Source organism: Microcebus murinus, chromosome 8, assembly GCF_040939455.1.
Source record: "Microcebus murinus isolate Inina chromosome 8, M.murinus_Inina_mat1.0, whole genome shotgun sequence".
NCBI lineage: Eukaryota > Metazoa > Chordata > Mammalia > Primates > Cheirogaleidae > Microcebus > Microcebus murinus.
The window spans coordinates 85,981,493-86,008,536 of record NC_134111.1 but is presented as its reverse complement, the minus strand read 5'-3'; the positions used below and the strand labels follow the sequence as shown (position 1 = coordinate 86,008,536).

The 27,044-nt window shown below is 36.5% G+C and overlaps 1 protein-coding gene across 1 annotated transcript in view; it reads left to right on the top strand.

Moving 5' to 3' along the window:
- The window catches only part of ABCA12 (ATP binding cassette subfamily A member 12), a 169,354-nt gene that overhangs the window by 59,003 nt on the left and 83,307 nt on the right, over window positions 1–27,044 (top strand). The window contains exons 4-9 of the mRNA XM_076005914.1: window positions 1,260–1,348; window positions 3,324–3,421; window positions 6,069–6,254; window positions 8,609–8,787; window positions 19,419–19,531; window positions 23,941–24,016. Coding sequence (XP_075862029.1) covers window positions 1,260–1,348; window positions 3,324–3,421; window positions 6,069–6,254; window positions 8,609–8,787; window positions 19,419–19,531; window positions 23,941–24,016 — 741 coding nt within the window. The remainder of the gene's footprint in view (window positions 1–1,259; window positions 1,349–3,323; window positions 3,422–6,068; window positions 6,255–8,608; window positions 8,788–19,418; window positions 19,532–23,940; window positions 24,017–27,044) is intronic.

The window sequence follows — 27,044 nt, the reverse complement described above, 5'->3', positions numbered from 1 at the left end:
ATCTGAACAGTTTTCCCATCCAAATAGTCAGCATAAGGAATGTAAAAAGATTTAGGGGAGTACAGTCAGGGTTATGAATAATTCAAATATACATTAAGAATGCAGAACTTTGGAGCAACCAGTACATTTTATGGCGAATATTGGAAAAAACACTAGGGAATGGAAACAAATATATTCTCTTTTTCTTCTTCCAATTATAAATCACAAAGTACCCTGGAACTAAGATTTGGATCTTATTTCTAAAACAGAAATCAAATTGAACCACAATGGTAAGCAGAATTTCTTGCTTTTCCTTTACCTCTTTATATCCATTTTATGTATCTTAATTAAGCTTTATTATATACAACTACACAAAATTAAACAAGTTTTTGGAATTCTGAAAATTATTTGCAACCAGACATTTGGAATGATTTCATTTTTAAAATATGTACATTTATTTTAGGCACTTATGGGTACATTCAATTTTCAAGAGAATGTCATGGTTATTGCTGTTTTAATAATAAACTAAACAGGAGGTGAATTTTTTAAAAAGAAGATTACTAAATTGTGGGAAGGTTTAATAATGTTTTATTCCAGAAGCTAATGTGATCCTGTTGGGCAGGGATTCCTGGCACCACAATGTGGTTAGTACTGCATTGACACATTAATACAATTGAAAATTTTGTTTTAATATTATTCCTTTCATACCTAATGCCACTGATAATGACACCAGCCGCAGTCCCTGGCACATACTGGATACTAAATAAATGTTTGTTCTTTTTTTTTTTCTTCCTTGAATCTGTCTTGCAAGTATTCAACTTAGAAAATCTTCAAAATGTCATCTATAATTTAATATAGAAAAGGTGTTTTTCTTTTAATGTTGACAAATAAGCAGACCTTTGTTTCAATCCCCAAAGCACTCTTGGACTTTCCTTTATTTGGGATCTATCAACTTTTTAAAAGAAAGGAAAATCATAAAAAATATTTCAATATCTGGGCCTAATGTCTTTTTAAATTCCTTTCTACATGATAAAAATAACAAATAACTATATTTAAACCTCATCTAGGCCATTTTCTCTGCATAAAAATATACATTGTAGGAGACCTTATATATTCATTGGTGTATGGTTAGGTGAATTCTTCCATTAAAATTCTAGAAAGTATATTAAAAAATTCCAGCGTCCTCGGAGAGCCCTGGAATCTGCCACATAATACATTGCTGTAACTAACTAAAATTAATGTGGGAGAAGTTATAGAGTTCTTGCTTTTTTTTTCTCTAGTGAAATTCTGAGAAAGTCGCCCAACTTGGAGGACAGCAATTTATCACTCCGGAGCACCCAAGTTCCAGAAAGAAGGCATGCCTCACTGGGTAAGCTATTCTTTTCTATAGAGTTTAGAACAAGCCTTTTGGAACAGTAAAGGTTTGATCTTTAAAAGGTTTATACTTTAAACTTTTCAAACAAAGATGGAATGCTTAGACTATCCCTAAGAGATCTAAATGTGCCTCATGGTTGCCTGAGAATGGTGATACAATTATGTAAAGTTGATGAGAATAATTAGAAATTAAGTTCTCACTGAAATACCCTCTAGGAGCAAATGCCTAGATGTTGAGAATTGCACTGTTTCCTAGAACTGATTCTGGACTGCAGTTGTCTGCAATTAGATGATGCTGGCATGGTTAGAAAGACCATTAATAAAAATAATTGGAATGAGTCTCAGAGATTTATCCAGACTTTCCATTTTATAGATGAGAAATATGAGGCCCCACAGGTTAAGTGCTGTGTCTATAGTCATGCAGAAGAGCTGGTATCAGAAGGACTCCTAGGCCAATATTCCAGCTATACCCTGCTTCTTCCTGCTTAACACTAAGTGTCACATTCTTCAGTGTGATTGTGTACTTGTTTCACATCTAGGCCAGTAGCTCTCAAACTTTCAGGTACAGAGAATCCTTCTGAGTTGCTCCCTAAAACAACACGGTCCTTGAGCCTCATGCCCATGTGATTCTGTTGCAGGTGGACTTGATAAACACCGATTAGAAGCCACAAATTGAGAATAAAGTCTTTAAACTGCAGGGCTGTTTTACATTCATTTGACAAATATTTATTCCATGCCTGCTGTTGTGTAGGCATTGTTCTGCTGATGGGGGATATATTTAATGAACAAAACAAGATTTTTTTCATGTTGGAATGTGATTGGTGCTCTGGATAAAAAGGGAGTATCTTTAAAAATGCCAGAGAATATTTGATACTCTATGATATTAAATAACATTCCAATACAAGTTGATGGACCAAGTAAAACAGAAGTCCTGCATTAATGTAGTAGGGACATGGTGGTGAATGGTTTTGAGGAGTTAATGTTCTGTTGTGAATGAGCTGTGGGTGTCCGGCTTGGTAGGTTAAAGCACAGTAGAAATAAGGTCATAATGTTATGGTCCAGTAACCTTTGCTGTGCTTGCTAGCCACAAATTATGTTTCTCACCCTGGCCAGTCATCTCACAAATGTATTGTCTTGGTCAAGGAATCAGCTAGCAAATTATTTAGCCCCATAGACACTAAAATAAAACCTAGGCCCTATTGATGATGGGTTACTAGTTATCTTTGAATATTGAGATTCTTTGCTGTGAGAATAACAGAGTACTTCTGTCCAAAATTTATAAAATCAACATACTGGCTTAATGAATGTCCACACTACAGATAGGAATGTACTCTTCTAGATAATTCTCCAAGCCCAGAAATCTTTGCCACATCACAAATAGTACTAGATGAGACCGCTTTGGGAATTACTTAATTAGTGTATATTGTAGTCTGAGCTAATTGCTTTATCCCATTTATTTGATCTGAAATATCATTCAGAAACCACTTTGGGGAGGAGAGAATTTATGATCCTGAGCAGATTTCAGCATCCCAATTGGATAATTTTTTAAAAATACCATTATCACCAGATGTGCATTGGCAGATCCTTTGAACAGATGTTGGGTATGATGGATCTGTGGAGCTAGTGGAGGCACCTCGAATCCTCTAGGCCTGCACAGAAATGATTCAGTTTATTGGGCAATAATACTGGTGATGAAGTTTAATGACACAAACTGGAATGAAAGCAAATGACATCTAAATGATTGGAAAAAAACCAAGAGCAGACCAAAACCATCACAATTTTATATGAAAAGAAAAACCCATGGCATTTGCCATTGTTTCAGTATGAAACTTTCATGGAAGAGGCATATTTGAGCACATTTTTGCTGTGGGATATATGAGGTCACAAGTGATGTTTATGGATTCTTATATGATCCTGCCCGTTTTGATGTGTGCACTTAGAATGCTAATCTGTTCTTTCCTCTACTACAGCTACAGTATTTCCCAGTCCAAGTTCTGATTTGGAAAGTATTGGAAGAGATACTTTCAATGGCAGTCAAGTGCTTGCACGAATCCTTGGTTTGGAAAAGGTAACTTCATTCAGTATTGTTACAGAAAGATAATAAAAAGCAGTTGAAAAAAATGCCTTTTAAAGTTAATGGAAGGATCTCCCCAACAGGAAGAGATTTGGAGCACCTTTCCTATTTAGAATAATATCTCACGTGGAGTCTTAGGAGCTCTTCAATAAACAGCTTAATTTTAAGACATTCTAAATTCCTTAAGGTCTTGAGTATTTACTTCCTTGTTAAGTCCCTTAATTGAACTTAAGGTTTTTATTTGGTAAGAAATAGGATGGCATTATTTGTAATCTTTTAATTTTATGAGACAAGGAAGAAAACAAGACCAAATGAAGCTATAACACTCTCTGAACTTGCTGCCTCATCCATATTAATCATGTCCTTGGAAAAATTAGAGCTATGGAAAATATTGCCTCAAAGTAGGAAAATCATTTTCCTTAGCATATTTTAGAGAGATTATCTATGGATTTCTCTGTTTCCTAGTGAATATTCACTTTAGGATTTCTCAGATTGCAAGATAATAAACATAATTTCTCTCAGAGGTATGAACTGACAGCCCGCGAGCTAAATGTGTGTGTGTGCGTGTATGTGCATGTACAAGGATTTTAAGAAATTGAATTTGAATGCTTTTAGGCGGAACAGGTGCTTTTTGTAACTACAATGCCCACCTCTCATTATTGTCTTTAATACAGCCAGATTCATACATTTAAGTTATTTGGCTGGTCCCATAGGCATTTGAGTCCTGTTTTATATGCTCTTTAGAAATAAAGAAGAGATAATTTTCAACATTTTGCTTTATAGAGACTATTCTCTTCCTCTCTTTATCTATCCTTCCCTTCCACATCACATTTACACACACACATATACTTTTAATAATTTACCCATGTTTTACATAGTAGACATTTCTTCCATCTGAATCATCAGACACATCTCTGACATTTAATCGCGGTCTAGTGACCATAACCACTACTTCTGAATATGTCTTTGTTAGTTACCACCAAATTACCATTCTGTATAACTGAAGCATCTGAATAAATTGGATTATATAAATAAGCCAAAGGACAACAAAAAAATGGACACCAGGAAAAGGCACCACCAACACTCATCAAGGCAACTCTGCCCATGCTGGCTGAAATAGAAGACTTTCCCATTCAGGCCAGTTGAGACGTTGAAAGTCTAGTCTAGTTTAAATAATATTGGAGGTCTGTAAGGCTCCCTGTCTGGCATAGACATCCCCCAATATGCCTAGCTAATTCCAGTCTCAGCCTCCTCCAGTCAGGCCAGTGTGCAAACTCAAGAAAGTTATTCTATTCCATTCTATTGCTTCCATATTGGTTGCTAGAATCAGACAATATTGCATTGGACCAAATAAATTCTTTAATGCCTAGAACGGCAATGCTAAAAAATACCACTTTATCGTATTGAAACTCCCAAGTTCTCTTTCTCACATGGAATAAAATTTTAGATGTTTGTGAGGCAGCACATAGAGCCATATATCTAGGGGAGATAAGCCAAAAATGAATTTTCTATGTATAGATACATATTTTTAGAGAAGTTGAAGTAGGGAAGGGATGTAAAAATTAGGATGACATATTGATGCCTGTGTCAGCACTCTCTCTGATTCCTCTTTCTTTCTCTTCACTGCTTTCTGCAACCCTTGCAAGAACGAGTAGAGAAATCATTTTGGGGTGAGTTTATGTGTAATGCTAGAAAAAAGATATGGATGAATGACTAGAAGATCTAGCACTTATAGTAGTACATCCTAGATAAATGGATCTTGTCGTGTTCCATTACATTTGGAAGTTGAGTCCCTGGAAGGTAGAGTGTAGATTTGGTGACATAAACTTAAGGGGAGGATGAAGTTGGCTTCCCCCCACAGGGTTATAAGAATTAAATATTAATAGGGACCCATTAAGTATGACAACTAAATATAATTGGGTCTAAATACCTAAACAACTTAATAATGGTAAATGCACTCAATATTATAGGTGAAAATAGTGCTATATCTGTGAATGGTCTGCACTATAAAATACATAGGGTGATTATAATGATTATATTATAAAAATGATTTCCAATTGATTGATTTTAGTAATTATACTTGATTTTAGGTACTTTCACTTATGTTTTCCTCTTTTCTTTCTATATGTAAGACTTAAATGGAAGAATTGTTTTGCTAGTGAAACATAATCCATGTTTGTCCATATCTGCAAATAAACACTATTGGTCCTTTGACCTTGAAGCTCCTTCTTTTGGAAGTCTTTCAAACATCACAACCAGCTTCTCATGATGTGTTACAAAGGGTTAGGACACCTGAGTTTCTGCTGCCCAATGTCCAGAAAAAAATGAATAAGATTTTTCTGCATGAAGATTTTTATCAGAAAAGACCTGGTGCATTTAGGTTTTCTGGTCAGAAACAGAGTTCAGTTAAACAAATCATATGTAAATCATTGAAATAACAACAAAGACAAGAATTTACCACATTCCCTCTGCAAGTTCTTACCAGTAAATTCAATGCATTTTATGGTTATTTTAATAGTTGCTGTAATGGAGGACTTTAAGTGGCTATTGTGAAGACAGGTCAGTTTCCTTGAAGACTAGAATATTTTAACATCTAGATTTACTAACATCATTATTTAACTGTTCTCTCACATGTTTTTAGCTATTAGAGAAAAATTCAACTTCAGAAGATATACGAAGAGAACTGTGTGAGAGCTATCCAGGATACATTGCGGATTATGCCTTCTCTTGGACCACTCTAGGAAAAAATGTTTTCAACAAATTCTGCCTTTCCAACATGACCCTTTTAGAGTCTTCTCTCCAAGAACTAAAGAAACAGTTCTCTCGGGTGAGTGTAGATGTATTAGTATGCTCAAGATCTCATAAATAATAGGAGGGTACTGTTTCCATTCTTGGATTCTCAAAGTGATTGAACACGAGTCGAAGAGCAAATCTGTAGCCCATGTGGACTGGGAAATGCTGACTGGGATATTTGCTCACCTTTGGCATATTTTCCTCACATAGACATTTGGACACATGCTTAGTCTTAAGGAATGTTCACTTATCATTTAAATGTGAAGAACTGGGATGATTTCAATGCTGAACCAAAAATATTGCATTATGGTTAATGTAGACACATCTTTATAGATGAGATATGGCTATGCTCTATGGCGAATGAAGACTGTTTAAAATCTTTAAGTGAGATTACTCAGGATGTAATACAAGATTAATAATTAAACTATCAGAGCCATATAACTATCAGAAGTTAAAATAACGGGTAATGTCTTTCTGTTTTTCTCACTTACCTTAAATCTAGTTTGAAAAGCTAAATTTTGATGAAACAATATATCCCTCTCCCCAAAATGTTACACATTAGAAGCAAGAACATTCTACTCTGAAGTGCTAATGACCATTTGTATATGCAAGTCTTAAATGATAATGGTGAAAATGAGATACCAATAATCTATATTTACTGAAATCCCACATATAGTGAAAGATCACAAAAAGTATTCAGAACTTTCTTAAAATTTTATAGACCACAATAAATGAAACATGACTGCTTCTAATATTTTCCCCTTGATTCTCCAAATTTTATTGTAAGTATTTTAAGTACAGAATTTTTAAATAACCCTTCAGTATAATGTGAATCTTCCAACTAAACTCAATTAGACATACTGTTTTTGTAACCCCAATCCTATGTAAAGCACTTAAAATCCTTTCTTAACAAAATTGGCAGTCAGGTAGAGTAGAATATATGGTCAAGAATACATTGCTCAAAATCACATTCTCAGAGTAAAAGACCTTAAATTTAGACAGATCAAGAGCTCAATTTTACTAGTGTAAATGAGCTTATTAGGAAAACACTTTGTATGGAAATATAATGAAGAAAATACTTTACCTCTAAAAGTACTAGCTGCATCCTATGATCCAGACCAAGAGCAAGAGTCATAGTTTTTGTTTATTTTTTTACAGTATAGGGTGTGATTATTATACAGCTCCACTCACTATAAATCATTTATTATGACTAAAGTTCCTGGTATTGCATTAGATCTTTGAAACTATTTTATTGCATTAAGTATTAGTAATTGTATTGCAAGATCATGGAAACAACCCAAGTGTCCATCAATTCATGAGTCCATCCATAACTAAAATTTGGTATATGCTCACAATGGAATACTATTCAATTCTAAGAAATGACAGTGAGCTAGCACCGTTTATGCTATCCTGCATTAAGCTTAAACCCGTTATCCAAAGTGAGGTGACACAAGATCAAGTAAACGGGCTCCACATCTACTCGCCATCAAATTGGTGCTGACTGATTAAAACTATGGTGCTCAAATGGGGATAGTGACCGTTAGGGTTTGGGGGAGGGGGAGATACACATCTTAGAGTTGTGGTGAGCATAGTGGGGGGGAGGGAATTCCTCTAACACTTCCAAGGGAATGGCAAAGATATGCAATGTAACTCAAAGGTCAAAAAAAAGGAAAAAACAAACAAACTTTTATCGGGTGGTGGGCAAATGGGAAGAGGGATGAGGAGAAGAATTTACACTTACAAAATAGGTGCAATGCGCACCACCTGGGGGTAGGGCACGCTTGATATTTTGGTAAGGGGGGGAAGGGCAGGGGCAATATATGTAACCCTCACAATATTTGTACCCCCATAATATGATAAAATAAAAAAAAAGTATTAGTAATTGTAATGGTAAACATTTTCCTAAACACACACACATATATATAATGAATATATTTATATCATATCTCCATATCTCTACCTATACATTAGTTTTAAGTATACTCCACCCAAACAATATAAGATCTAGTAACAGATATAAGGAAGATACATCTGCAACTCCCAAACCAGGTCCTAACAAAAAAGAAAACCATTACTCAGAGCTAATTTTATTTAGGAAATTAACTTTAATTTCCAAATATATCATTTCAAATATTTTATGTAAATGCAGCGTTGTTAACCAGATTTAAAATATGCCAATTTCTGGAGTTAGAGGGGGGAAAATCCAATTAGGTTTAAGAACATTAGAAACGGTTGCAGTTTTTCCAGGTGAAAGATGGCTTCAAACTGTGTGAAGATCTGAAAGAATTGCTTATGTGAGAATCTAGAGTTTTGAGGCTTTCAAAGACAGTCAGCCATGTGATTCCAAATGTTAAAGTCTTATTGTACTCTGTGGTTTTATTTTTGAAGATATCAAGTGACCCCAACAACCAGAAGATAGTGTTTCAGGAACTGGTCGGAGCGCTGTCCTTCTTCTCGCAAGTGCAAGAGCAGACTGCTGTGTGGCAGCTCCTCTCCAGTTTTCCAGACGTGTTTCAGAATGACACATCACTAAGCCATCTATTTGACGTTCTTCGAAAGGCAAACAGGTGAGAAAATGTAGGAATTAAGTGGAATATTACTGTTCACAGAAAAGATTATTATTATTACTTTTCTAATGTTGCCTGTGAGGATTGCTGTTAGGTAGGTCATTTAAACACATAGCAAATTGGCCAGATGCTCATGCCTGTAATCCTAGCACTCTGGGAGGCCAAGGTGGGAGGATCGCTTGAGCTCAGGAGTTCAAGACCAGCCTGAGCGAGAGCGAGACCACCCATCTCTGCTAAAAATAGAAAAAATTAGCCAGAGTGTCATTTGATCTTTTGGGTAGGTGCCCAGTACTCAGCTTTAAGAAACAATGGTGATATAGCGTCTCTTGTATATTCCTGGAGAGAGCTGGAACCTATTCTACTAAGTGAAGTATCTCAAGAATGGAAAAACAAGCACCACATGTACTCACCAGCAAATTGGTATTAACAGATCAACACCTAAGCGGACATATAGGAATAACATTTATTGGGTGTCAGGCAGGTGGAAGGGGGGAAAAGGGGATGGGTATATACAAACACAATGAGTGAGATGTGCAACGTTTGAGTGATGGTCATGCTTGAAGCTCTGACTCGAAGGGGAGGGGGACATTGGCAATATATGTAACCTTAACACTTATACCCCCATAATATGCTAAAATAAAAAATAATAAGATATATGCAAAAAAAAAAATTAGCCAGGTGTAATGGTGCGCACCTGTAGTCCCAGCTACTTGGGAGGTTGAGGCAGGAGGATTACTTTAGCCCAGGAGTTTGAGGTTACTGTGAGCCAGGCTGATGCCACGGCACTCTAGCCCAGGTAACAGAGTGAGACTCTGTCTCAGAAAAACAAACAAGCAAGCAAGCAAACAAACAAACACATAGCAAATAATCCTTCAGCACCTTAGTATAGTTTTAGCAATGAAGGTGAATATATTTGTTAAGCAAAGAAGAAACACGCACTGTGGTTATTAGGGTTATTGAAATGTCCATGAGGAAGTCAGGAAGAACACTAATCCTAATAGCTGCATTGTCACTCAGTGTCCCAGAGCTTCTGAGAATGAGGTGTACAGCAGGATCAACATAGATCCCAACAGTATTTCAGGCTCATTCAGGGACAACCTGAGCTCTGTGCATCTGGTGTTTAAACTGCCCAAGAATAACAAACTTCAGTGGGTTTTACTTAGTACCTTCCATGATAAAACAATACTATTGGTCAGAGTTTTGTTCCAACCCACCTCAAGAAAATTGGCCTCCCTTGTGGCTAGCTGGCTTATAAATGACCTTTCTAAGCCTGCATATTGGGTTGGCTTTGTTTGGCATATATGTCACAAAGATTTAAAAACTTTTGCAGAAGAAATCCCTTCTAAAGATCTGCTTTTTTCATAAAAGATATTTGCGCATTGCAAGTACTTAAAGTTTAATGGACAGTACTCAGTTCTTAACAGTCCTGTTTAGCTAATTTGAAAATGTGCATTAAAAAATTACTACATCAACAATTGTCAATTATTAAGTGACTATTACATGCCAGACACTTTTCTGGAATGCTTATATATACTATTGATTCTTACAACAAACATTATTTATTTTGTAAATGAAGTAACACAGAGTCATAGAAATTAAATATTTGCTGATCATGCAACTAGGATCATTCGAAACTGGATTTCCCAACTCCAGAACCCAGGCTGCCTCTCTAATATGTCATTAATAGTCTGGTTCTATTTTAAATGTTCAAGCTTCAGAAGAGATTGTTCTTACTTTTGGAATGCTATTTAGAACGTATGTCTCTTCAAAGACCTTATAATAAGTCCTTGCATTGACACACTAATCTATTTGATTCTTATGATAGCGCTTTGAGATTGAGACAACAGATTCTCATTTTACAGAAGAGGCAACATTTGACCCTCATGAAGGTCAAATGACTTCTCCAAGGTTCTACAAATAGAAGTAGCAGAGCCAGGACCTCAACTCAGAGAACTGGCATATCCAAGTCCTGTGCTCTTGTTATGATAGCATGCCATAAATGAAGTACAGAACGAGCAAGACATCAGGAAGTTCGATTCTCCACGCTGGTTCTCATTTTACCTCTTAGGGAAACTTTAATTCACCCAGAATCTTGATACTTGCTCCTCTTTCTCCTATTTATAGTCTGTCTTAGAAAGTAAACAGGTGAATCAATTATCAGAGAAGGAGAGATAGGAGGTATCAATTAACCCCAGTTAGAATGGCTTATTATCAACAAGACAAAAAATTAGCAGATGCTGCTGAGGATGCAGCGAGAGGGAGACTCTGGCACACTGTTGGTGGGAATGTAAGTATAGACAGTATGGAAAACAGTATGGAGGCTCCTAAAAAAATTAAAAATAGCTAGGCACAGAAAGACAAATACTGCATGAACTCATTCTCAAATGGAATCTAAAAAAGTTGATCTCATAGAAGTAAAGAGTAGAATAGTGGTTACCAGAGGCTGGGAAGGTGGGTGGGGAGGATGGGGGATAGCTGGTCAAGAGGTAGAAAGTTCCAGTTAGATAAGAGGAATAAGTTCCAGTGTTCCATTGCACAGTAGGGTGATTATAGTTAACAATAATATACTGTGTATTTTAAAATCACTAGAAGAGAGGATTTTTAATGTTCTCACCACAAAGAAATGATAAATTTTTAGGGTGATGGATATGCTAATTACACTAATTGGAACATTATGTATTATATACATACATCAAAACATCACACCGTACCCTGTAAGTATGTACAATTATGTGTCAATTAAAAATAAAATAAAACAAAAAAGAAATAGCTTCAAATTATTACGAAGCAAATAGAGTTTGACATTTAAAAAATTTTATTGTTATAAAGAACATTTAACATGAGATCTACTATCTTAACAAATTTTTAAATAAACTACAGGTAAAATGCTGTACAGCAGATCTCTAGAGCTTATTCATCTTGCTTAACTGAAACTTCATGCCTGTTGATTAGCAATTCCCTGTCTCTCTCTCTCCCTTCAGCCACTGGAAATCATTATTCTACCTTTGATTCTATGAATTTGACTATTTTAGATACCTCACATAAGTAGAATTTTGTAGTATCTTTTTTTCTGTGACTGGCTTAAGTGATTATGTGTTACCACATAGCATGATGCCCTCAAGTTTCATCCATGTAGCTGTATATTACAAAAATTTCCTTCTTTTTTAAGGCCAAATAATATTCCATTGTATGTATAAACCACGTTTTCTTTATTCATTCATCTATTAATGGACATTTAGGTTGGATCCACATCTTGGCTATTGTGAATAGTGCTGAATGTGGAAGTGCTAATATATCTTTGAGAACCTTACCCGGAAGTGGGCTTGCTGGATCATGGGGTAGTTCTATTTTTAATTTTTCAAGAAACCTCTATACTATTTTCCACAGTGGCTGTACCATTTTGTACTCCTGCCCATGGTGTGCAAGGGTTCCAATTTCTCCATATCCTTGACAACACTTTGTTTTTTGTTTATTCAATGAAACCCATCCTGACAGGTATGAAGTCATAATGTGGTTTTGATTTGCATTTCCTTGATGGTTATTGACAATGAATATTTTTTTCAAATATCTGTTGGCTATTTATCTTTCTTCTTAGGAGAAATGTATATTCAAGCCCTTAGTGCATTTTTAAATTGGGTTATTGTTTTAGTATGGGTTGTTTTTTATTTTTTTTTTGCTATTGAGGTGTAGAAGTTCTTTATATTTTTTGGAAATTAACCTTTTACCACATTAATGGTTTGCAAATATTTTCTCCCATTATTATGTAGTTTGCTCTTACAACAGAATAGCATTTCACTTTGATCTAATGTGAACAGCTCTTTTTTTTTTAATAGTCCAGTATATTATTGCCAATTTATATACTTTATCTTTCTAATATGATAGCCCCTCATTAATGTGGTTTTAGGGCACTTACAATGTGCTGGTGTGACTGAAGAACCAAATTTTTAACTTTATTTAATTTAATTTAAAAAATAAATTTAATTTAATTTAATAAATTTAATTTAATTTAAAAAATTAAAAAAATAAAATTTAATTTAAAAAAACCTAATATTTGGTTCAGTTATTGGAAAACTTTTTAGTATGTTTGGAACAACTTGGGTGGGTGAAATCTACTTTTTCACCTGTAAATGTAATAAAATCTAAATACAGATTAAGAATTTTCAATTAAAATTCAGCATCTGTATTGAAATGCCTCATAAATTCAAAGATTTAGTACAATATACATAATATAAAAGACTTAAAATATTTTATCAGTAGTTTTATATTGCTTAAAAGTTGAAATCACAATATTTTGGATATATTGGATTAAATAAAATACATTATTAAAATTAATTTCATTTGTTTCTTTTAAGTTTTTAAATATGACTGCTAGAAAATTCTACATTAAATATATGGCTTGCATTATATTTCTCTTGGAAAGCCCTTTATAAACCATTTTTTAAAGCCAGATTTTTATTATCATTATTATTTTTAAGCTGACAGCATCATTAAAAGTCATAATTTCTTCACAAATGAGTATATTTTATCAGGAAATTTTGGTCTCAATGGTTTATCTTAGTCTTTGTTGAACAGGTAATAGGAACAAATGAAACCCACAGAAACTTTCATCATTTCTTCCAGCAACTTTGTTTTAAACTACAATCACCAAAATCAGATTACATAATGTTAAGATTATGACAGAAATTAGCAGATATAAGCAGTCTCAAAACTCAAGAAGGGTATATAAAAAACACACATGATTTTCACTGTTTATGAGGAAAAGGCTATGCTATGATATGAATCACAAAAGCTCTTTTAAAAAAATTATTCTTACTTAGAAGGAAACCTATTTTGGGTAATTTCCATTTTTATATGATGAAGAGCAGAAAAAGAAATCTACAAAGTCAAATAAATGTATCTTGATCAATTTCAAAGGATTTCAGAGGATGGAAGTCAGGTATCATTATTTTTTAAGTTATGTTTTCTCAGAAAAAAGATGAATTAAGTCTACTGGCATTTTATTAATAATATTAATAGTAATGATAATACTGACAGTTTTAATGAGATTGCCAAGTGTTCAGTCTTTGAAGGTTTTACTTTAGAACAACAAATCAGGTGAGTTAGCAGGGGGCCAAGCTGGAAGAAGCCTGGTCCAGATCTACAACCTGAGACCTTTTAATGGGTCTCCATGGATGCCAGGGTTCCAAAGTAACCCAAAGTCTGAGAACCAGGAGATTCTTGGGGCAAACATAAAAATGCCTGCGGTATCACTTGTCATGTATACAGAGCAGACATGAAAAAAATACAGCCACGCTTCTGTGGCCAAATATTTGGATAAGTCAACAATGCCTGTGGGCTTTGTGCAGAAATGTTCTGCCCTTCTCCCTACTATGTTGAGGCAAAGTTTCTGGGCCAGGCCAGGAGCAGTGGCTCATGTTTATATCCTACTATTTTGGGAGACCAGTACAGGAGGATCACTTGAGCTCAGGAGTCTGGGCAATAATAAGACTCCATCTCTACAAAAAATAGAAAAATTAGTCAGGTGCGGTGGTGCGTGCCTGTAGTTCCAGCAACTCAGGAGGCTGAGGCAGGCGAATCACTTGAGCCCAGGAGTTGGGGGCTGCAGTGAGCTATGATAACTCCACTGCACTATAACTGGGGTGACAGAGGGAGATCCTGTCTGAAAAACAAACAATAAAAAAGACAATTCTGTGCTAGAGGCAACACAGAAAATGAAAAGAACATAAACTTTGAAATCAGACAGACCCCAGCTCTACTTATAACTGGATAACCTTGTGTAAGTTATTTAACTTTTTTGAATTTTAGTTTCCTCATCTGCAAAATAGGGAAAATAAAACTGACTTCATGGACTTATCTGAAAACTAAGCTTAAAATATGTATATTTTAAATATATACACATATACATGTGTTTAAATAAACACCTACACATAGCTATATGTGTATCCTTATCTTATGCTAGAGGGCACTCAAAATATTGTTCTCTAAACAGCTTTCATTCATATCTAAGGAACTAAAATTAAAATAATCTTAATCTAAATTTTAAAAATTCCAAAAACATTATAGAACATTTACACACATACTGTATCTATTGCTGAAGTAAACTTTCAGTTTACTAAGAAATTTAACAAAGAAAAACTTATTAGTTCATTTGTACTGCGTTTAACTTCACAATAGTAAATTGTTAAAAGCTTTTTGTTCTAGTTACTACTCAGGTTAACTAAAGCATTGACTCAGCTTTGATAGTTGGTATAAATCACAGTATTTATGAAATTTAGACATACTTGTGCAAAAGCAACATTTCTTTAAAAATGTGCTGACTGAAAGGGGATTAAAAGGCATTTCTTTTTTTTTCACATGAGCAGCTTTTTATTATAAAACAAAACAGGTCTGTCTGTGTGAGTGGAGAGAGACAGACTGACTCACTAACTTACTAACTAACTTGCATAGTCAAGGAAAACCTCACGGGTAAGGAACCATTTGAGCCAAGGCCTCAAGAGACCCATGTGAACTAGCATGCCAAAAATGAAATGGTAATCATCGCAGAAGACACTACACTGTTCGTTGTCCACCCAACATCCAGTCGTTCCTTGTGACGGGTTCAGGAAGCCAGGTGTAAGCCAATCAACACAAGGAAGTGCCCTGGTCACTGTCACTGGTCCAGGAATAGGCACATAAGCGAAGCTGGCCTAAGAAGAATTATATTTCTGTTTGGAGGAGGAGGTTTTTTCCCCCTGTCCTTGATGGATGTGAACAAGGAAGAATGTCGTCACAATTGTACAGGACTTGGTGACACAGCCATCTCTGGGCAACAAGGGAGGCCTGGAGACAGAGCCAATACAAAGAAGAGGGCAGAGCTGGGAGCACTGCAGAGAAAAGGAGTCAGAGCCCAGATTATTCCATGCCTGGAGCCTGCTGGTCTTCAAGACTCCCCATTATGTGCAATGAAGAATCTCCTTACTCTTCATGCCAATTCGAGTTTGGTTTTTTATTCCTTAGTGTTTAAAAGGCTCTTGACTACGAAAATAAAAATAATAGCAGCCAACATTTCTTGAGAATTGCCTTGTGCCTGGCACATTCTTTATATTTGTAATTTTGTTTAATGTTCTTGACAGTTTTATAAGGCAAATACACCATTGCCCTTATTTGTAAAATGTAAGTGATTTTGTTCAAGGTCATGTGTGTAGTAAGTGGCAAACCAAATCTCTTTTTGTTTGTTTGTTTGAGACAAAGTCTCACTCTGTTGCCCAGGCTGGAATGCAGTGGCATCATCACAGTTCATTGCATCCTTCAACTCCTGGGCTTGAGTGATTCTCCTGCCTCAGCCTCCAGAGTAGCTGGGAACACAAGCATGCACCACCATGCCCGGCTAAGTTTTCTATTTTCATGGAGATGGGGTCTCACCATGTTGCTCAGGCTGGTCTTAAACTCCTGGGCTTAAGCGATCCTCCCACGTTAGCCTCTGAGTCACTGGCATTATAGGCAGGAGGCATCCCATCTGGCAAAACCAAAATCTTTCAGAGTTCAGAGCCTGTGCTCTTAACCACCATGATGGTTCCACTGATAGATGAGGCAGAGGACAAGAAAGAGGAAGGAGCTTGTGAAGAGGCCACAGGAAGAACAGGGGACGGTGACATTATTATTAATTTTAAAATTATTAATATATATTCTTGTTCTCTCCACCTGGAATACCTCATCCCTGGGACACCTTTCCCCATGCCCACTTCTCTGCCTAGGAACTTCTATTTGTTCTTTAAGAACCCGACTCAGATGTCATCTCCTCTGAGGAGCCTTCCCACATCCCATCTCCCCAAACCTCCAACCCCCTGGAATCCCCCCAAAATTCATTGATATTTCTATTATAGCCAAAGTTATATTATAAAGTGCTCATTTTCATACCTCCTCCTTGTACTAAATTCAGAACTCCTTGAGGGCAAGGAATATGTCTAATTATTCCTCATGGTTCCAGTGCTTAGCTCAGCTCATTGTAGGAGCCCAGGGAAAGTGAGATTGAATGAATCAATCATCACACCTCAAGGACCCTCTGTCTTACCAGGCATCATGCTAAGAGATGTAAAGTTAAAAAGATCAGGCCTTTGGCCCCTTAAAGTTCATAAACAAATTGAGGATGTGTTCCTATCTTTCAGTTCTACATTTTATAAACTCAACACAACTAGCTTAAAAGGAAAAAAGAATGTGGGCAGGGGACAGAATTTATTTGTCCTAGGCAGGTGACTTCTATTAATAGTTTCGAGAACAGATGAATCCAAGATCCAAGGGTTTCCAACAATGTTATCCTCCAGATTAGGGCTCTTTCTATAACCTGCTCTTGGGTGGCTTCATCCTCAGGAATTCTTTTTTCCATGTGAAAGCCCCTCATAGCTCCATGTTTACATCCAATTGTAGCAAAAATAGAGCTTTTTATGCCAATGGTCCTAGCAAAAGTTCTAGGAGTAATTCTCAATGCTTTTAATTGAGTCACCTGCCCTTCACTGAACCCATAATAGTGACCCTGAATAGGCCTATGTCTCATGCCTACCTCTGGATTTGGAAGTGGGGTTGACCCCATCCAAATCATATGGATTAAAAGTGAGGGAAGGTTGTTCACCAGAGGAAAATCAAGTTGCTGTTACTAAAAGGGGGAAAAGACATTCGGCAAGCAAAGACCAACACATGTCCTCCATGGAGGAGATGTCCTATACATCAGTAATTATATGGTAAGGCTACGAGTGATGCCTGTCTTAAGTGCTTACAGTCAAAGATTAGGTGGGAGAAATGTATCACCTCAAGGACAGCTGTCTACAAACACCTTCTAGGAGGAAGCTTAGGAAGTACACCTTTTGGATAGGTAGGATTGTGCTAGATGAAGATGAGGAGGCCTTTCAGATATGTGGAAAGGCATGAACAAAGGCAGGGAGGTAAGGATCCTCTGGAGGTTTTCCAAGTTGGCTGGGAACTTTTGGGAATTAAGTCTGGAACTTTGGTTGGGACCTGGATTTATATATAGTCTAATAAGTGCTAATCCTTTATGCAGATTTCTTCTATATATGATCTCAAAAAAGAGTAATTTTAGCAGGCACCAGAAGTAGGATTATTCTTTCCATGTCACCGATGGGGCAAGTGAGGCCTAGTGCAAGAGATGCCTGCTGAGAGTCCACCCTCTTGCGCCCAGAGACCTAACAGCACAAGAAGCCCAATTTCAGCCCTTCAGCCCAGGACTGTGCCCCTTCCCCCATCCACAGTAAAAATCTGGGGTTGGAAATTATCAGGACAGCAGCTGTGGCTCAGCCCCAGGGCTAGCCTGAGGACACCTTTTGAAGAAGCTGTGGGAACAACCATTTAGGCAGAAAGAAGATATCTGACTTGCATAATGGCTAAGAGCAGAGACTCTGGAGTCAGGCCTGGATTTTGGTTCTCAGTTTCATGAGTTAAGGTGTTACCTTGGGCAGATTATATAATTTCTTTAAGCCTTAGTTTCCTCATCTGTAAACAAGGTAAAGAACAATATCTATGTTTTAGGATGGTTCATGAGGTCTGAATAAGCTATTGCTTATTAAGAACTTAGCACTCTCTTCCTCGTGCAGTCTGGTCTCCTCTTTGGTCTGGTTCCCTCTTCCTCAGCATCTGGTCTGGTCTCATCTCCTCTTCCTCATCTGGTCTGGTCTGGTCTCCTCTTCAGATCTGGACTCTTCCTCCTCCTCTGGTCTGGTCCTATCTCGTCTCCTCTTCCTTATCCGGTCTCGTCCTACAAGGCATTTTTAAGTACCTAATTCCTTTTTGGAAATAGAGAATGAGCTCAATCATAAGTGAATTTTCTGATTGTCTATGCCCAGTTTAAACTCCTCATCTTATAGGTAACATAAAAGTTACAGAAGCCAGGCTCAGTGGCTCATGTCTGTAACCCTGGCACTTTGGGAGGCCAAGGCAGGAGGATCACTTGAGGCCAGAAGTTTGAGACCAACCTGAGCAACATAGCAAGATCCCATCTCAAAAAAAAAGTTTTAGAAAGATAGTGTCACTTAGTATGGATGTTAATTTTGAGCTACCTCTGGAATAGTGCCCATGAACTACTTAAAGGATAGAATACACTCTTTAATTAAGGCAAGCTCCTTTTTTTCCCAAAACATTACTATTTGTTCAGCAAAAGATAAATATTTATCAAATGCTTAATAATTAAAATTATTATTAATTATATTAATATTAATTAAATAATAATTACTTTAGAATCTGGTTCCTTTATTGGGTTTGATTTGAATGAAAATAATGTTTAATATTTAATTTTTCTCTGTAATTGATAAAAAAAAGGTATTCCTAATTGGAAGTTCCTTTTCCTAACCACTTATTTATAAATCTTAGAAAAAAACTGATGTGAACTTTGCTCTGCTACTTTAAGCCCTGCGAGTCCTGAGGTTTTAGAAGCCAGGAAACAAAGCGCTCTGTCCTGGTTAAAGAACATTTTGTTGGGATTTTGTACATGAACAAACAAGCAAGTAATTAAATTACAAAAGCAGCACCTTGTCTTTTATGTTAAGAATAATTTTCTATACTGTAGCCATTTTCTCCTTGAATAACCTTTTGTTTTTGTCTGCAAACCTTGAAACACAATCTGGTTTCATTGTTTTTCAACTCGTTAGTGCGCTGCTGGTCGTGCAGAAGGTTTATCCACGTGTCACAACTAACGAAGGTTTCAGAACCCTCCAGAAGTCTGTTAAACATCTGCTGTACACTCTGGACTCCCCAGCTCAAGGTATTATATTTCCATCTTCCTGTATTAAATTCGGTGTCACAAAGCCCTTTGGAAATATAAAGCAGAGTGCAACTGGAGTAATCATGTAGAGATGATATTATTCTTAGGTGGGGACATATGCTACGAATAAATCTGGATCTCTAGTTAATCAAAGGGTGGAGAAAGGGACGAATGAGGGGAAAAAAAGGGATGTGCAACTTTCTAAGGGTTTTATTTAGGTGAAATGATCTCTCTTAGCTTGTAAAAACTGTTTATACTTGATATAGAAAATAAATATTGGGGAATAAGCCTCAACAAACAGATTTCTACCACTACTTTTTGGAACAAGAGACTAAACTGAATTGCAGTGGTTTTGCCCCCATTTCCACACTTTGATTTTTTAATCAGGAGGAATCTTTCCTTTGTAAACGTATACTACTCAGTCAGCCATCTTGAACAGGCATGATGAGCTTCAGCACACGAGCGGATCAGTATAAACCCACTGTTGCCCCAGTGAGACAAGGTATACCAGGTTGCTAGTGAGTCAGAAGATGTGCCTTTGCCATATATCGATTCAGCCTTACCTACCTCTCACGTGGAAACACAAACAGATATGTACACAGAGACAGGCAAAGGTTTAGGGATGTAAGGAACAAATCCCTACTTGCCAAGTGAAATGTTCGGTTAACATTTACGTCTCCCGAATAAATGGTAGAATATGCTTTCTTAACTGAGTTTGTCACCTTTTAAGTATATAAAATCCTTTGGATTACAAAGTAAGCATACTGAGAACATCAGGTCAAAAGCTGATTATTCATTATATAGTCTTAAAATATCAATTTTCATATGAAAAACACATTTGTGAAGGCTTAGAAGAATCCTCACTATAGGGTCCAACATTCTCTTGGATACCAGTTTCTATTACCCTGGAGCATTTTTTTATGTCTACAATTATAGAATTAAATGATTAGTTAAATTTAACAATCTTGACAAACTTTAGAAATAGAGGCTTACTCTTAAAAAAAAAAAAAAAAAAGTCCAGGCTAGGAAACCAGACAGTACACTAACAAACACTAATTATTTCCTCCATATTCTTTTTATGTTTGCATCTTAAAGGCTTGGGGAACTTCACATTTCTCCTCACCATTCTTTTCCTTTTCATCTTCAGACTCACACCTTATGATAGATATAAAGTGATAAATTTTTTTGAACAAAGGACAAAAACTCACCAGTGTCTTAGAAGCTAGAGAAATAAGCAGCACTTCTTATTAACTAGGCAGCAAAATACTTTCCCTGGTGAACAGTAGACTTCAGTTTTCAATAGTTAACAACGGCCTTGACTTAGGTCTGTGAATATGCTAATGATTTTGGCAAGTATCCAAACACATTTTTGGTGGTCAAGATGACAGGGAAATGCACCAAGGAAATGTATTTTTATCTGTAAAATTTAATATGTTTAACTTTTGTTTGTTTTTATATGTCATGAACTTGTGACTTCATAAGGCTGGGGATAACAATGCAGATGCATTAATGTCAGTTCCTAAAAGTCATTAAACCCAAACCCCTACTTGCTTGAACAGAAACTTTTATTGCCTTTGAAACAAAATCCTCCCAGATATTTCTGGGAATCCTTCAGGGAACTCAAACTTGTCACTGAAAGCTGCACCACTGATTCCAGTTCAACAGTGCAGAGGTCTGGCCCCACGTGCACGTACCTGCCCCATCGCCCAGGCCATCCCATGCTTAGTCTTCATGGTGTTCAGCAGTATTTTTGAAGCGAACATACTTTCTCCCTTGATTTTATACTCTGTTATGCTGAAGTGGGATGGTATGTCATAGTGTAATTTCTTGGGACCTCTGTAATGTATCATGGGGTGAAGATAGCTTTGTGGGTCTCATTCCCCTCTTAAAAATAAGGAAAATAATAGGTAGTATTTATTGTGTCAACTCTGAGTGTTTTATTATCTTAAATTCCTCTTATCATTAAAATAACTCTGTGAGATACAGTTGTTATCCCATTTTACAGGCAAAGATACTGAGGCATGAAGGGGTAGGCACTTTGCCTATGTTACATGGCCAGCAAGTAGTTAAACTGAGATTAGAATCTGGGTATGTCCAGCCCCAAAGCCAGGTCCCCTGAGCTCGTTTATAGATGGCCTCACTTACATTTTCTTTCTGGGGCATACATACACTTGCTTCTAGGGTATCTCACTGGGCCATGCAAGTGCCTGGGTGACCTCAGAACTGTGCCCACTTCCACCCGCTGCTGGAGATCGGCCTGTCACGGCCTACTCCTTCCCACACTATACATCTTTTCGGAGCCATGCCCCATTCCTTTCTACACTCTGCTTCCCACACACCTCCCCCACCCCGTGCCGATGTCTGCTCCAACCTGAATTATTTGCACACTGCAAGGTGTCTTCGGAAGCTTTCTCACCAACTGTGAAAATACGGAGATGCTAATAAACACTAGAAAATAAGGTTGTCTCCTCACTTCCTGCCTTAAGGGATCTAATTCTCAGCTTTGTCCCAGGTAGGATCCCTGTTACACAGTTAGTAAGCTCTAGTATTTTCATTTATAAATGCTGAGTTTGGGCAGCAGAGATTACCTGTGTGACTCATTGGAATTTGCTCTTTTGCAAAGTAGTAAATTATATTAAATTATATTTTTTAAATAGAAAGCAATTCTTTTTGAGGAAAAAAGGTTATCCATGCACTAGATTTCTTTCTATGTCCATAGGTACCATTTTAAATATGCCTAATCCTACAAATAAAAAAAGAAGTAAAATATCACTTTTTAAATCTCTTTCTACTTCATAAAGGCCTGTTTAGTACAGTGTTTCTTTCAAGATACTTGATAGTCCTCTGTGGCTAGAGGGAAAATTCCCTAATTAACCTTAGCGTCAAGTCTATCATTGAGAATATAAAGTTGATTTTCTATTAATTACTTATTTTAATAGCTTGATGAAAAGGAGAAATTCCATCACCACTTAGTATACAAATGTCAATTAACTTGCTCAGCATCACATAGGAGTTCAAAATGAGCAAGATTTGATCTTGGAAAAATAGTTTTATATACTTTTACATTGCAAAAGCACAAATCTCAACAGATTTCTGTCTTTGGTTATTCTATATGTGGAAGCCAATAAATAATAGGTATTATTATTATTAATTAGGTTTATTTATTCTGGACATCTTCATTCTTGGTCCTTTTGCCCGCTGATGCATTGCTATCGTTAGAGCAATAATACTTCGCTCTACCTTGGGCACAGCTCTGGAAAACTCCACTCTGCTGAACAAGACAACTGAACAAGACAACTCCCACTGCACAAGTTTCTAGGGGCCACACAAACATTACTTAAACATGACTGATATAGGAGAGACACAAGGAAGCTTTTGATTCTGGGATAGTCTTTTTTACACACATGATAAACTTAATCTAAACAATCAGCATCAGAAAAGCATAGATGATTGCATAGTTTTTGCTACAACTTTTAAAAAGGCTTTAGAATGCACTAACTAGAGACAAGAGAAGAACTACTAAAACTGGTAATAAAATACCCCATTGACAGATATTAGGCCTATGTTAAAAATGACAGCATTGAAATATACTGGATCATTGATAAGGAATGAGTAAAGTCTAAAGAGAAGACTAAAATAAGAGAGACTATTTCCCTGAAGAAGCCAAATTAAAGCACTGGATTTATGGTGCTTTTATTTATGCATTGTCCATTTAAAGCATTTTTGTTTTCAATTTTTCATGTGAATGCTGTTGCACACTTGAATCAACAACACATTTAACTTCAACGATGTTTGGATTAGAGTGGTTTCCATTAGACCAAACTTAGTGATTGCCTTCCACACTCTACACCTTCATATTATTTGAGACCACTCAGAACAGGTCTGTTAACATTAGTCAATTTGCATTCACAGCTGCATTCAATTGAGATCACTGGCTGCTTTTTGAAAGATAGAAAATATAGATTAGTGATGGCAGATGTTTCCTAAGGCTACACTCTAGACAACTGAAGGCAAAAAATATCCAGTGACCCATAAGACTAAAATTGGCTTCATTTGATTAACAAATTGTGTGTAGTCAATCTTCATTATAGTATTCAAGAGTCAGCTATGTATACAGGTCTTGGGATAAAATAATGTAGTGTTTTGGTGCACGGAGAAAGAATTTGTTAGAAATGCATGTTCTTGACTATTGAGATTATTTTGATTAATAGGCATCTATTCCCTGGAACTATCCTAAATGTTTCTAACAAAAAAGCATAAATGTCTTTTGTAAAATTCTTTGGAGAAAGATTCTACAGATTTCTGCATTTTTCTCCCCGTTAATTTGACCTGGGATGATCTATGCTGGGGAAAAAATCTTTAAGCAAACATGTTAAAACTGTTTACCTATATAAATATTATTACTTTAGGTGACTCTGATAATATAACACAAGTGTGGAATGAAGATGATGGACAGATGTTATCTCCAAGCAGTCTGGCTGCACAGTAAGTCTTTGTTTATTTCTAAATTGGTAAGTAATGTGGTCAAATAAACAATCAAAACAGTTAATAAGCATAATTCTCTTACTAGTGTGTAAAACCATGAAATCCAAAAATCAACAACTGAGTAAAGGAAAGGACATAGTTGAAATGTCATAAAGTTGAAACTTACTTGTTTTTTTTTGGTATTATTTCATGATATTTGTGGATAATACAACATGAAGATCATTTTTTCAGTTATAAGATTGCATAACTAAATGTAATCTGTCATGTCTGGCTTGGTTACCTTGTGCCTGTGAGGAGAATCTAGCTGGAGGTCTAGTTGCCAACTCTTTTAAGGTCTTTCACCATGAAAAATGTATGAGCATCTGTCTTAGTCTGTTCAGGTTGCTAAAACAAAATATCATAAACCAGGCAGATTATAAACAATAGAAATTAATGTTTCATAGTTCTGGAGGCTGGAAAGTCCAAGATCAAAGCATGAGGAGACTCAGTGTCTGGGGAGGGCCTACTTTTTGGTTCACAGGTGGCCATGTGAACCTTGCTATGTCCTCACATGGTGGAAGGAGCAAGCCAGCTCTCTGGGGTCTCTTTTATAAGGGCATCAGTCTCATTCATGAGAGTCCTGCTCTCATGACCTATTCACCTCCCAAAAGTCCCACCTACTGGGGGTTAGGAGTTTAACACATGAATTTGAGGAGGGCACAATTCAGACTCTAGCAGTATCTTATTTTTCATATTACTATTTCTTTTGGTTTTTAAAGAATCAAAATATTTTGTAATGCCCAATCAAGGTAATGCAAAATTTGTTTGCTATTAGTGATATTCAGGTAGGCAAAACTGTTTATAGGTAACAATTTTGGACTTTTATTGGGATATATAAAGTCCCAGGAATAGGTAGTGGAAATAATAGCAGGAACAATGGTGTCTCAAGACCATTAATGTAAGCAAGTCCTTGAAGTCACTGTAATAATGATGGTAGGAAATGCAGCAGTAGCTGATTGAGGTAAATTCCTGTAGTTCAAGGCAAATTTAGAGACTAGAGGGCCTGTTAAGTAAAGGTTGCTTTAGCCTGTACCTTATACTATTGAATTTTTTTACTTTAGTCCCAAAGGGTATATTTTTGTGCTAATGAAAAATTTGTACAAATAGCAGTACTTATTTTTCAACCATTTATTTCTTTTTCTAAAATAGAATCTATGTAGTTGTTTGTAAACTCTCTATTATTTAATGAGTTCTCCAGCTCTGAGTAAATTCTAGGCAAAATCCTTACATAAACGACCACCTCCTGTTTTTGCTTCATTTCCCTTGTTTGCCAAGGTGGCTAACCCAGGTGCTCCTCTCTTGGGCAATTTTCCCTTAGCCCGGCTGCCAAATTTCAAGTAGTTGTGTCTTTTAAACATCCTAGACAGCCATCAAAATAATAATAAAAAATACCTTTAAATTGAGATGGCTGGATGCTTATTGCTGAAGCCAGGTATGTCTATCAGAGCCTGGGGCACCCATAGCGTTGCCAATGCCAGCACCACAGACCTGCAAACTCCACAGCAAATGTAGTTAGCTGCTGACAGCTGGCTGACAGTTTATTAGGAAGAATTCAATACTTTTAGGATGGCTCTTGTTGTGATTGATGAAATTAAGGTATTTCTTATCTTCAGATTTCCTTTCCATTCCTGCTTTAAAATAATTACAGAGTGGCAGTCCGGGCATAAGATAGAAGTTTTTTGGCCCAGAATTTTCTAAAGGGAGCTACTCAAAAACACTTTTCCCTCATAGCTCTTCCCTTTCCTCATTATTTTTGTTCTAAGGGCATTATTATCTTTATTGGTTTGTATTTGTGTGTGTATGTATGTATGTGAGTGTGTAGATTCATAAGCTTACCTTTTATTGTAAACACTCTTGGGAAGTAGGTAGGATTTTGTATAAAGGATGCATCAATTAAATGACTTAAAGGAGTAATTGAGTGCTTATCCAAAACAGTGGCACATAGATATGGAATTTTAATGTTGGGTGTATATTAAATCCATTCTCAAAAATCTTGGTAATCACATGTTCTTTATGTAACTTAGAGAATGTCTTAGATGATCTTTCAAGGTCAATTCTAGCCCAACTGTCCTCTATTTCAAGCTTGACAGTACACCACGGGAATATTTTATTCCAATCCATCTGGACGATTAGCCCAATATTTTACTATGAGCACTGCACCGGGGACAAATTGCTCTACGCTGTAATAGCTATGACAGGGAGGAGGACAAACATGAAAGAAGGAAGGGCAATGTAGGGTAGAGTGGGGAAAGGTGAGAGGGGTAAGGGAGAACCACCTCACTGAGGAAGGCGCACCACTCCATGCGTGCCCATCCAGAGATACCTCACTGGGCACTTCTCGGATAAATGGCCGGTATCTCTGCAGCTTCCTGTATCTCTTTTACTGCTGTATTTATTCTTCCAACAGCTGTGGAGTCTTTGATGTGCAAAACAGAAATGCTAGATATTCTGTGATAGGGATGGGGTCAGGGTAAGCAGGGAGTCAGATACAAAATTAAATGGATCATTCTTTCAAGTTGCTCACAGAAGAAATAAGTTTATCTTGGAACCTATATAGCTTATTACTATAGCCACATAAAATAAATGGATTATTGCCCCTCCCCATGGAAAAAAAAAATAGATGCAATAAATTTACAGTCATGCCCCTAATTCCATTGTTTCTTCTTTCATGTTTTGGCTTTTCAAATCCTGTCTTCCAGTTTATCTTTGCAATCTTATTTCTGACACTGCTCCCTACTTCCCTCTATATTCTTAAAGATATCATATATTCCAAAATGCTTGCTCAGGGCTTTTTGTCTTAGGTAGTGCTCTGAGTACAATGGTCATTATTAGATAGACCTTGACTTGACTTGATTCGACTTAACTCACTGATGTTATAGGTGGTGATAAGGTCCATGAAACTTGACGATATGTAGGCATGACTTGATATTATATGGGTAACCTGTACAGAAGGGTTAGTTTTGTCATATGTCACAATTTTGTTAGATTT